The sequence below is a fragment of the Bombina bombina genome, chromosome 6 (genome assembly GCF_027579735.1).
Source record: "Bombina bombina isolate aBomBom1 chromosome 6, aBomBom1.pri, whole genome shotgun sequence".
Taxonomy (NCBI): Eukaryota; Metazoa; Chordata; class Amphibia; order Anura; family Bombinatoridae; genus Bombina; species Bombina bombina.
The window spans coordinates 16,140,609-16,155,231 of NC_069504.1; the positions used below are offsets into that span (position 1 = coordinate 16,140,609).

Genomic DNA, 14,623 nt, shown 5'->3' on the forward strand with positions numbered 1-14,623 from the left:
TAACACATAAATATATATGTATATACACATACTAACACATAAATATATATGTATATACACATAATAACACAAATATATATGTATATACACATACTAACACATAAATATATATGTATATACACATAATAGCACATACATATATATGTATATACACATAACACATAAATATATATGTATACACACATAGTAACACATAAATATATATGCATATACACATAGTAACACATAAATATATATGTATATACACATAATAACACATAAATACATATGTATATACACATAATAACACATAAATATATATGTATATACACATAGTAACACATAAATATATATGTATATACACATAGTAACATATAAATATATATGTATATACACATAACACATAAATATATATGTATATATACATAATAACACATAATATATATGTATATACACATAGTAACACATAAATATATATGTATATACACATACTAACACATAAATATATATGTATATACACATACTAACACATAAATATATATAGTATATACACATAGTAACACATAAATATATATGTATATACACATAGTAACACATAAATATATATGTATATACACATAGTAACACATAAATATATATGTATATACACATAGTAACACATAAATATATATGTATATACACATAGTAACATAAATATATCTGTATATACACATAATAACACATAAATATAAATTTATATACACATACTAACACATAAATATATATGTATATACACATAGTAACACATAAATATATATGTATATACACATACTAACACATAAATATATATGTATATACACATAGTAACACATAAATATATATGTATATACACATAATAACACATAAATATATATGTATATACACATAATAACACATCAATATATATGTATATACACATAGTAACACATAAATATATCTGTATATACACATACTAACACATAAATATATATGTATATACACATACTAACACATAAATATATATGTATATACACATAATAACACAAATATATATGTATATACACATACTAACACATAAATATATATGTATATACACATAGTAACACATAAATATATATGTATATACACATAATAGCACATACATATATATGTATATACACATAACACATAAATATATATGTATATACACATAATAACACATAAATATATATGTATATACACATAATAACACATAAATATATATGTATATACACATAATAACACATAAATATATATGTATATACACATAATAGCACATAAGTATATATGTATATACACATAGTAACACATAAATATATATGTATATACACATAATAACACATAAATCTATATGTATATACGCATAGTAACACATAAATCTATATGTATATACACATAGTAACACATAAATATATATGTATATACACATAATTACACATAAATATATATGTATACACACATAGTAACACATAAATATATATGCATATACACATAGTAACACATAAATATATATGTATATACACATAATAACACATAAATATATATGTATATACACATAATAACACATAAATATATATGTATATACACATAATAACACATAAATATATATGTATATACATATAATAACACATAAATATATATGTATATACACATAGTAACATATAAATATATATGTATATACACATAACACATAAATATATATGTATATATACATAATAACACATAATATATATGTATATACACATAGTAACACATAAATATATATGTATATACACATACTAACACATAAATATATATGTATATACACATACTAACACATAAATATATATAGTATATACACATAGTAACACATAAATATATATGTATATACACATAGTAACACATAAATATATATGTATATACACATAGTAACACATAAATATATATGTATATACACATAGTAACACATAAATATATATGTATATACACATAGTAACATAAATATATCTGTATATACACATAATAACACATAAATATAAATTTATATACACATAATAACACATAAATATATATGTATATACACATAGTAACACATAAATATATATGTATATAAACATAATAACACATAAATATATATGTATATACACATAATAACACATAAATATATATGTATATACACATAGTAACACATAAATATATATGTATATACACATAATAACACATAAATATATACAGTACAACTCCAAAAATCCGGACTGCTTGGGGATTTGTCCAGTCCGTATTTTTGGATTTTCCGGATTCTCAGACATCAATGCTAAAATACAGTACCTTGTAAATAATAAAGGAGATGTGTTAATTTTTTTAATTTTTTTTAATGCAGTAACTAATGCAGTAACTAAATAATGAACAAATTGCCTAGAATAGAGTACAGTACTGTACACATGCATATGTACATTCCTTTCTGTTGCAGGTATTTCTTCGGTACATGCTGAACTGCTTGTTCACCGAATGCTAACACCTGCTACACCTGGTGATCCGCTTGTGAACTGAGCTTCTGCGATGCAGGATGGCTATTAGCAGATGTTTCCTCTGTTTTAAAAGATAAAAAGAGATGTTTTTTTAGTAAATACTGCACTGTGTAAGGCGTTTCATTTTTACAGTATTAAAATAAAGTACAGTACTGTACCTGCATATGACATGTTTTCTTCTTCCTGCTGTGCAAGGTGATCTGTTTGTGGATTGAGTGTTGTGAGTGTTTGCTGCTGCAGTTGATTGGTAGTTTGGATGGCAGATGCTTCTGTTGTTTTTTGTAAATATCTTCGTATGTCACATTGTCTGCGACTTTGTAATTTCTTTGTGATAAAATTATTTTGCACCATGTGCACTTGCATGACGTCTTGGAGTGTAAAGCTATGGTTTTGTTCCACAAATTTCACAATGGTTTCCATGCATTTTTCAGCAGTAGCCCAAGATACCTTTTCAGTTTCAAGTCTGTCATCTTCTTCATCAGATTTTTCAGAAGTGTGCTCCTCTGTCTGATCTGGATTTGTGATGCTGTCAATGATTTCTTGATCAGTAAAAGTGGCTGCAATCTCAACATCATCTTCAATGCATATCCACTCTTCTAGGTCCTCTTCATTAAGTTTGCATAGAGGGTTGTCTTCCTGGGCTAATTTGACAGATTGCATGAGTTCATTCACTTCAGATGCTCTCTGCTCTACAAGGAACCCTTCAAGATCTTCATTTTCCTCACACTCTAGCTCTCCATGCATCACATTTGGCCATAACTTTCGCCAAGCTCTTAAAAGAGTTACAGGCTTGACTGTGTTCCATGCAGTTACAAGAGAAAACACTGCATCTTTTATTGTAAAGCTACGTTGAAATTCTATAGAATCAACATCCTTGTTTAACATTTTCATCATAAAGTCATTTTTATAATGGCATTTGAAGTTCCTAATGACTCCTTGGTCCATGGGCTGAATTAGTGATGTAACATTTGGTGGCAAGTAAGATGCAAAAATATTTCCACAATCAGACACTAATTTTGATTCATGGGGGTGAGCCCTACAGTTGTCAAGAAGCAGCAAGCACTTTGTGTTAGCAGGTTTTCCCAAATTTGTTAGGTTCTGGCGGACTGATGGAATAAAATCATTAACAAACCAATCTTGAAAAATGTCTTTGTCCATCCAAGCATTTTTTTGAGCTTTATAAGTCACAGGGAGGTGCAAAATTCCTTTAAATGCCCGTGGGCGCTTATATTTGCCAATCACCAGAAGCTTGATTTTATGCTGTCCAGAAGCATTAGCACAGGTGAGGACAGTAAGTCTTTCTTTATTCATCTTAAAACCTTTAGCATTTCGTTCTTGGTTTCCAGCCAGAGTTTTAGTGGGCAGACATTTCCAGAAAACACCTGTTTCATCTGCATTGTAAATTTGATCAGGTGTGAGATCATAGTCAATGACAATTTTTTCAAATGTTGCACTATAATCTGCTGCAGCATGTGTATCAGCTGACTGCCTTTCTCCAACAACATTTAGCTGTCTAATACCATGACGCATTTTAAAATTCCTAAGCCACCCACTGCTAAAGTTACATTCAGAATCAATGTTCATTTGCTCCTTAAAAGATTTTGCTTTGGTGATAAGCATTGGCCCAGAAATTGCCATACCTTCTGATCGTTTAATCAAAAACCATTCATGCAAAACCTTATCAAGATTTTCTAACTTTGGCTTATGTAAACTTTTTCTTTCTGCAATTTTGTTGTAAGGCTCAGATGAGGCTGTAAACTGTAGAATTTTATTTTTGGCATTTTTTATATCATAAATGGTAGACTTTCCAATGTCATATGTTTCCATTAGAACAGAAACACTAACCCCTGATTCAAGTTTTTTGATGATTTCAAGTTTGTCACTCAATTTTAGAGTGTTTCTCCTACGCTTCTGTTTATCCACTTTAGGAGACATTGGTGGTACAGTACTGTATAACGGTACTGTGCAGTGTAAAGATGCTAAATACCTGCACAGGTACCGGTCATGTACTAGTTGTGGAGCTCAGATTTCACTTTTTGCCGCACCCGCACTGAAATTTGCATGCGCTTTGAGAAACCAACACCCGGAAGTTGTGATCGCGCCGGAGTCCGGATTCTCGGGTTGTCCGGATTTCCGGGGTCCGGATTTTTGGAGTTGTACTGTATGTATATACACATAGTAACACATAAATATATATGTATATACACATACTAACACATAAATATATATGTATATACACATAGTAACACATAAATATATATGTATATACACATACTAACACATAAATATATATGTATATACACATAGTAACACATAAATATATATGTATATACACATAGTAACACATAAATATATATGTATATACACATAGTAACACATAAATATATATGTATATATACATAGTAACACAAATATATATGTATATACACATAGTAACACATAAATATATGTACAGTATATAAGCATATAAACACATAAATATATATGTACATACACATATTAACACATAAATATATATGTATATACACATAGTAACACATAAATATATATATGTATATACACATAATAACACATAAATATATATGTATATACACAAACTAACACATAAATATATATGTATATACACATAGTAACACATAAATATATGTACAGTATATAAGCATATAAACACATAAATATATATGTACATACACATATTAACACATAAATATATATGTATATACACATAGTAACACATAAATATATATATGTATATACACATAATAACACATAAATATATATGTATATACACAAACTAACACATAAATATATATGTATATACACATAGTAACACATAAATATATATGTATATACACATAGTAACACATAAATATATATGTATATATACATAGTAACACAAATATATATGTATATACACATAGTAACACATAAATATATGTACAGTATATAAGCATATAAACACATAAATATATATGTACATACACATATTAACACATAAATATATATGTATATACACATAGTAACACATAAATATATATGTATATACACATAGTAACACATAAATATATATGTATATACACACAGTAACACATAAATATATATGTATATACACATAGTAACACATAAATATATATGTATATACACATAATAACATATAAATATATATGTATATAGACATAGTAACACATAAATATATATTATATACACATAATAACACATAAATATATATGTATATACACATAGTAACACATAAATATATATGTATATACACATATTAACACATAAATACATATGTATATACACATAGTAACACATAAATATATATGTATATACACATAGTAACACATAAATATATGTACAGTATATAAGCATATAAACACATAAATATATATGTACATACACATATTAACACATAAATATATATGTATATACACATAGTAACACATAAATATATATGTATATACACATAATAACATATAAATATATATGTATATACACATATTAACACATAAATATATATGTATATACACATATTAACACATAAATATATATGTATATACACATATTAACACATAAATATATATGTATATACACATAATAACACATAAATATATATGTATATACACATACTAACACATAAATATATATATGTATATACACATAGTAACACATAAATATATATGTATATACACATACTAACACATAAATATATATGTATATACACATAGTAACACATAAATATATATGTATATAGGCATATAAACACATAAATATACTAGAGGGGAATAAAATAAAAAGATAATGGCACTACTTTGGGTGTTAATCAGGAATTACCCTTTTTTGGCTTTCATGTTTTAACTATTGTAATAAAGGTTAGATTTTAATTAATCGTTGAAATATTTTGTGCGGTCGCCATATCCATTGTAATTATAGGGTGTGCTAGAGTGATTTCGGTCGCGCAAACCCATTTTCCGGTCAATGTGATTTACCATGGACTTGTAATAACAAGTTGTGTGCAAATGTTAGTGTGCTTTAGTGATATTGCTTATTGTGATCTGCACCATTATTATAGCGCCGCTTGTAATCTTACCCTAAATGCCCTTAGTGATGTGCAAAACTATCTAGTGAATATTTTATTTATCTCCCTTAATTGTAGCCAGTTAAATTAGCTGTAAGTAAATTTGTGCACTGCTGTAGACAGTCACTGTGTAGTATGTATTTACTTTAGGCAGTCACTGTGCAGTATGTATTTGCTTCAGGCAGTCAGTGTGTAGTATGTATTTGCTTTAGGCAGTCACTGTGTTGTATGTATTTGCTTTAGGCAGTCACTGGGTAGTATGTATTGGCTTTAAGGCAGTCACTGTGTAGTATGTATTTGCTTTAGGCAGTCACTGTGTAGTATGTATTTGCTTTAGGCAGTCACTGTGTTGTATGTATTTGCTTTAGGCAGTCACTGTGTAGTATGTATTTGCTTTAGGCAGTCACTGTGTAGTATGTATTTACTTTAAGCAGTCAGTGTGTAGTATGTATTTACTTCAGGCAGTCACTGTGTAGTATGTATTTGCTTTAGGCAGTCACTGTGTTGTATGTATTTGCTTTAGGCAGTCACTATGTAGTATGTATTTGCTTTAGGCAGTCACTGTGTAGTATGTATTTGCTTTAAGCAGTCAGTGTGTAGTATGTATTTGCTTTAGGCAGTCACTGTGTAGTATGTATTTGCTTTAGGCAGTCACTGTGTAGTATGTATTTGCTTTAGGCAGTCACTGTGTTGTATGTATTTGCTTTAGGCAGTCAGTGTGTAGTATGTATTTGCTTTAGGCAGTCACTGTGTAGTATGTATTTGCTTTAGGCAGTCACTGTGTAGTATGTATTTACTTTAAGCAGTCAGTGTGTAGTATGTATTTACTTCAGGCAGTCACTGTGTAGTATGTATTTGCTTTAGGCAGTCACTGTGTTGTATGTATTTGCTTTAGGCAGTCACTGTGTTGTATGTATTTGCTTTAGGCAGTCACTATGTAGTATGTATTTGCTTTAGGCAGTCACTGTGTAGTATGTATTTGCTTTAAGCAGTCAGTGTGTAGTATGTATTTGCTTTAGGCAGTCACTATGTAGTATGTATTTGCTTTAGGCAGTCACTGTGTAGTATGTATTTGCTTTAAGCAGTCAGTGTGTAGTATGTATTTGCTTTAGGCAGTCACTGTGTAGTATGTATTTGCTTTAGGCAGTCACTGTGTAGTATGTATTTGCTTTAGGCAGTCACTGTGTTGTATGTATTTGCTTTAGGCAGTCAGTGTGTAGTATGTATTTGCTTTAGGCAGTCACTGTGTAGTATGTATTTGCTTTAGGCAGTCACTGTGTTGTATGTATTTGCTTTAGGCAGTCACTGTGTAGTATGTATTTGCTTTAGGCAGTCACTGTGTAGTATGTATTTGCTTTAGGCAGTCACTGTGTTGTATGTATTTGCTTTAGGCAGTCACTGTGTAGTATGTATTTGCTTTAGGCAGTCACTGTGTAGTATGTATTTGCTTTAGGCAGTCACTGTGTAGTATGCATTTGCTTTAAGCAGTCAGTGTGTAGTATGTATTTGCTTTAGGCAGTCACTGTGTTGTATGTATTTGCTTTAGGCAGTCACTGTGTAGTATGTATTTGCTTTAGGCAGTCACTGTGTAGTATGTATTTGCTTTAGGCAGTCACTGTGCAGTATGTATTTGCTTTAGGCAGTCACTGTGCAGTATGTATTTGCTTTAGGCAGTCACTGTGCAGTATGTATTTGCTTTAGGCAGTCACTGTGTAGTATGTATTTGCTTTAGGCAGTCACTGTGTTGTATGTATTTGCTTTAGGCAGTCAGTGTGTAGTATGTATTTTCTTTAGGCAGTCACTGTGTAGTATGTATTTGCTTTAGGCAGTCACTGTGTTGTATGTATTTGCTTTAGGCAGTCACTGTGTAGTATGTATTTGCTTTAGGCAGTCACTGTGTAGTATGTATTTGCTTTAGGCAGTCACTGTGTTGTATGTATTTGCTTTAGGCAGTCACTGTGTAGTATGTATTTGCTTTAGGCAGTCACTGTGTAGTATGTATTTGCTTTAGGCAGTCACTGTGTAGTATGTATTTGCTTTAGGCAGTCACTGTGTTGTATGTATTTGCTTTAGGCAGTCACTGTGTAGTATGTATTTGCTTTAGGCAGTATGAAGCATTTTGAAGATAACTTTAGTTATTAGTTTTTTTGTTTCTCTAGGAAGTGAAGGGCAAAGCACAATTTCTAAACAAAGAGGCAGGAGCTTTTGCATGTTGTCACCACATATTATCATAGGCACATTTGATTGGCCAATAGAAATCTATCCTGGACTGCAGTAGATCAGGGAAACAAAGCTGAGCAACTACTGACAACAAGATATTGCTGGAGAATTGCTACACACAACTAATTTATAATTAAAGGGGCGTACAACAATATAAAGTGTTAACTATGTGCAGTAAAAAACAATTATTTTGTATTATTATTTTTCCGGTAATCAGTGTTTTCCAGTTGTGAGAATTAGTAGTGCACACGGCTACATATCTGACCTTTACTGATAAGTTACAGAATGACAGAGACTAGCTGTCTACCTAAGTAACACGTCAGGATTGGCTCCTACAAATTAGCAAGTGTTGTGAGAAGTTTGGCTTTTAAAGACTAAATACTACAAACAAGGTGTTAAGATATTCAGAAATTGTACACAGCTTGCTCATATGCTAATTGATTGTAAGTGACCACATAAGTAGACAGAATAAGGACAGGTAAGGAGCACTCAATGGCTTTATCTTACCTGCTACAGACCCCATGAAAGCCTCGAAGGAGCAGACCAATTTCCCAAACACAAAGTAGCCTTGGGTGCTGGACACAAAAACAGGAAAGATGGAGAACCAGCAGATGAGGAACCCGGCCAGGGAGATGTTCACCAGAATGTAGTTAAGAGGTTGGCGCAGCTTCTTGTACTTCACCGTCACTATAAGCACAATGGTGTTCAGGGGCATCCCAAAGAGAAATACCAATCCCATGAAGACTGCCTGCAGGTTAAATGCCCACTTGGGTGCAATGTGATACTGCGGCCCGTCCCACGGACCCACACTTGACACATTTTTATAGAGGTAGTAATCTTCCTCCTCTGACATCCCAACTCCTGTGTGCACAAGACCCTGTGTCTGCATCCCCCAACTGGCCACTTATATAGCATCAGAGAGCAGGGAAATCTCTTTAAATACTTAGCCCAATCCAGCAATAATCCCATTCACCCTCAGGGATTATACTCTCAAACATCTCATCCTGGTAATGATCTTACTGAGCTTGGGGGGTATGGAGGGGGCCAAGTGAGTCCTTACTACTGTACGAGGATAAATAGATCAAATCAACTTGCGTGACTACAGTTATTATTGTGTCACTATGTCTGGCACACACCTCCATTTAGCACGGAAACTGTACCTGCTACACATCATTTTCTACAGCACTGGTACCCTATGGCACACACCTACCTACAGCAGAGCGTACTGTGCCTAACAGACAATATTACAGCACTGGTACCATGCCTGGCACACACCTACCTACAGCAGAGCGTACTGTGCCTAACAGACAATATTATAGCACTGGTACCATGCCTGGCACACACCTACCTACAGCAGAGCGTACTGTGCCTAACAGACAATATTACAGAACTGGTACCATGCCTGGCACATACCTACCTACAGCAGAGCGTACTGTGCCTGACAGACAATATTACAGCACTGGTACCATGCCTGGCACACACCTACCTATAGCAGAGCGTACTGTGCCTAACAGACAATATTACAGCACTGGTACCATGCCTGGCACACACCTACCTACAGCAGAGCGTACTGTGTCTGACAGACAATATTACAGCAGTGGTACCATGCCTGGCACACACCTACCTACAGCAGAGCGTACTGTGTCTGACAGACAATATTACAGCACTGGTACCATGCCTGGCACACACCTACCTACAGCAGAGCGTACTGTGCCTGACAGACAATATTACAGCACTGATACCATGCCTGGCACACCTAGCTACAGCAGAGCGTACTGTGCCTGACAGACAATATTATAAACTGGTACCATGCCTGGCACACACCTACCTACAGCAGAGCGTACTGTGCCTGACAGACAATATTACAGCACTGGTACCATGTCTGGCACACACCTACGTACAGCAGAGCGTACTGTGCCTGACAGAGAATTTTACAGAACTGGTACCATGCCTGGCACATACCTACCTACAGCAGAGCGTACTGTGCCTGACAGACAATATTACAGCAGTGGTACCATGCCTGGCACACACCTACCTACAGCAGAGCGTACTGTGCCTGACAGACAATATTACAGCACTGGTACCATGCCTGGCACACACCTACCTACAGCAGAGCGTACTGTGCCTGACAGACAATATTATAGCACTGGTACCATGCCTGGCACACATCTTCCTACAGCAAAGCGTACTGTGCCTGACAGACAATATTACAGCACTGGTACCATGCCTGGCACACACCTACCTACAGCAGAGCATGCTGTGCCTGACAGACAATATTACAGCACTGGTACCATGCCTGGCACACAACTACCTACAGCAGAGCGTGCTGTGCCTGACAGACAATATTATAAAACTGGTACTATGCCTGGCACACACCTACCTACAGCAGCGTACTGTGCCTGACAGACAATATTACAGCACTGGTACCATGCCTGGCACACATCTACCTACAGCAGAGCGTACTGTGCCTGACAATATTACAGCAGTGATACCATGCCTTGCACTCACCTACCTACAGCAGAGCATACTGTGCCTAACAGACAATATTACAGCAGTGGTACCATGCCTGTCACACACCTACCTACAGCAGAGCGTACTGTGTCTGACAGACAATATTACAGCAGTGGTACCATGCCTGTCACTCACCTACCTACAGCAGAGCGTACTGTGCCTGACAGACAATATTACAGCAGTGGCACCATGCCTGGCACACACCTACCTATAGCAGAGCGTGCTGTGCCTGACAGACAATATTACAGCACTGATACCATGCCTGGCACACACCTACCTACAGCAGAGAATACTGTGCCTGACAGACAATATTACAGCAGTGGTACCATGCCTGGCACACACCTACCTATAGCAGAGCGTACTGTGCCTAACAGACAATATTACAGCACTGGTACCATGCCTGGCACACATCTACCTACAGCAGAGCGTGCTGTGCCTGACAGACAATATTATAAAACTGGTACCATGCCTGGCACACACCTACCTACAGCAGAGCGTACTGTGCCTGACAGACAATATTACAGCAGTGGTACCATGCCTGGCACATACCTACCTACAGCAGAGCGTACTGTGCCTGACAGACAATATTACAGCACTGGTACCATGCCTGGTACACACCTACCTACAGCAGAGCGTACTGTGCCTGACAGAAAATATTACAGCAGTGGTACCATGCCTGTCACTCACCTACCTACAGCAGAGCGTACTGTGCCTGACAGACAATATTACAGCAGTGGCACCATGCCTGGCACACACCTACCTATAGCAGAGCGTGCTGTGCCTGACAGACAATATTACAGCACTGATACCATGCCTGGCACACACCTACCTACAGCAGAGAATACTGTGCCTGACAGACAATATTACAGCAGTGGTACCATGCCTGGCACACACCTACCTATAGCAGAGCGTACTGTGCCTAACAGACAATATTACAGCACTGGTACCATGCCTGGCACACATCTACCTACAGCAGAGCGTGCTGTGCCTGACAGACAATATTATAAAACTGGTACCATGCCTGGCACACACCTACCTACAGCAGAGCGTACTGTGCCTGACAGACAATATTACAGCAGTGGTACCATGCCTGGCACATACCTACCTACAGCAGAGCGTACTGTGCCTGACAGACAATATTACAGCACTGGTACCATGCCTGGTACACACCTACCTACAGCAGAGCGTACTGTGCCTGACAGAAAATATTACAGCACTGGTACCATGCCTGGCACACATCTACCTACAGCATAGCGTACTGTGCCTGACAGACAATATTACAGTGGTACCATGCCTGGCACACACGACTAAGCAGTTATTTTATTATTATTATTATTATACTTTATTTATGAAGCGCCAACATATTCCGCAGCTCTGTCCATAGGTACAATTCATTTAAATAAAACAATGGTATTGAACTTGGGTACAATTTATTTAAATAAAATAATTATATAAAACTTGAAAAAGACAAGACAGGATGAATTGAGGGCCCTATTCTCGTGGGAAGTTACAATCTAGAAGGGTAGGAGGTTGAGAAACAAGAGGCCAGGAATGCAAGATTGAGAAAGATGTTAATGAAAAAAGTTAGATGAGGGAAATGTTAGGTAAGTGAAATTAATTAATTATTGGGTTGGGTAGTAGGCTTCTCTGAACAAAAAAGTCTTCAGGGAGCATTTAAAGGAAGAAAGATTAGGGCCTGACAGCACAAGGGTAGGTGCTGCACGACAGACGTCCTGGAGTCTAGCATGAGAGGAAGTGATAGTCGAAGATGCAAGGAGCAGGTCATTGTTAGATCTTAGTGGGCGGGGTGGAGTATACTTGTTGATTAGAGAGGATAGGTGAGAATTTTGAATTTAATTCTGCTGCGAATGGGGAGTCAATGAAGGGACTCACAGAGAGGTGGAGCAGATACAGAGCGAGGGGAAAGGTGGATTAGCCTGGCAGAGGCATTTATGATGGATTGAAGGGTGGAGAGGCGGGAAATAAGAAGGCCAGTAAGTAGATTATTGCAGTAGTCAAGTCTGGAAATAACAAGGGAGTGGATTATTTGCTTTGTGGTGTTAGCGCTCAGAAAAGGATGAATCTTGGAAATATTGCGTAGATGGTTGCAGCAGGATGTAGAAAGCGATTGGATATGGGGGACGAAGGATAGATAGGCAGCAGACTTGGGGCGATGGGGAAATGGTGATGCCGTCAACAGGGATAGAGAAGTCAGAAGTCAGCGTATAAATTGAGGGGGGGGGATTAGAAGGAGCTCAGTGTTGGACATGTTAATCTTTAGGTGGTGAGAGGGCATCCAGGAAGAAATACCAGATAAGCAGTCTCTGACACGGGAAAGGACAGATGGAGAGAGAGCAGGGGTGGAGAGATAGTTCTGGGTGTCATCAGCATATAGGTGATATTTGAAGCCATAGCTGTTGATAAGTTTACCTAGTGAAGAAGTATAAATGGAGAAGAGTAGAGGTTGCCAGTAACACATGTAAAGAGCAGTGATGTGACCCCCTTGGCTGCTAGAGGTAAACACCCAGCAATTATTCAACACCCTCATGGTTGCCTGAAACACATATAATAGAAAATGTAGTTTTACAGTGTAACTTCTTTTTGAGCCATATTTCTAATGCATAAAGGCCTAGAAGGCCCTTTACATTTAGCTGACAGGGGTCTTTAAAATTACTGGACTATGCGGTTGAATACTGGACACCTGGCAACCCTATGCACTACTGAGAGCTAGCTGTTTATTGGTGGCTACACACATCTGTCTCTTTGGCTTACTAGTAGTGCATTGCTGTTGTACAACTAACTTATCTATAGATTATAGTTATACTGTAGAATATGTGTTGTTGTCAGGTTTATAGCTTGTCTGCCCACCGGGAGCCAAGGGGTTAAATGAGATGACAGTACTAGGGTACACCCTCTAGAGAGCAGGGCTCCTGGGTTAATATCCTAAGCCCTTTGTCCCTTTTCTGCCCAACAACTGTTTGTCTCTAGGAACCTGGGCTACATCTATCTCTATCTATCTCTATCTATCATCATATACAGCCATGGCCAAAAATATTGGCACCCTGCATTTCTGTCAGATAATGCACCACTTGGCCAAGAAAATTGTTGCAAATACAAATGTTTAGGCATTCTCATGTTTATTCCTTTTCTTTGTATTGGTTTGACACAAAAAAATGGAGAAAAAAGCCAACGCTGACACATTCCACGCAAAACATAAAAAATGGACTGGACAAAATTATTGGCAGCTTCTCAAATTGTAAGAAATAATTGCATTCCAAGTTTGTGATGCTCCTGTAATTTGTAATTAAACTCA

At 35.7% G+C, this 14,623-nt stretch overlaps 1 protein-coding gene across 1 annotated transcript in view; it reads right to left on the minus strand.

Annotated features, from left to right (window-relative positions):
• OPN1SW (opsin 1, short wave sensitive) overlaps nt 1-9,652 on the minus strand; it is a 278,043-nt gene extending 268,391 nt beyond the window's left edge. Inside the window, exon 1 of the mRNA XM_053716323.1 lies at nt 9,307-9,652. Coding sequence (XP_053572298.1) covers nt 9,307-9,652 — 346 coding nt within the window. The remainder of the gene's footprint in view (nt 1-9,306) is intronic.
• Between the last annotated feature and the right edge of the window lie 4,971 nt (nt 9,653-14,623).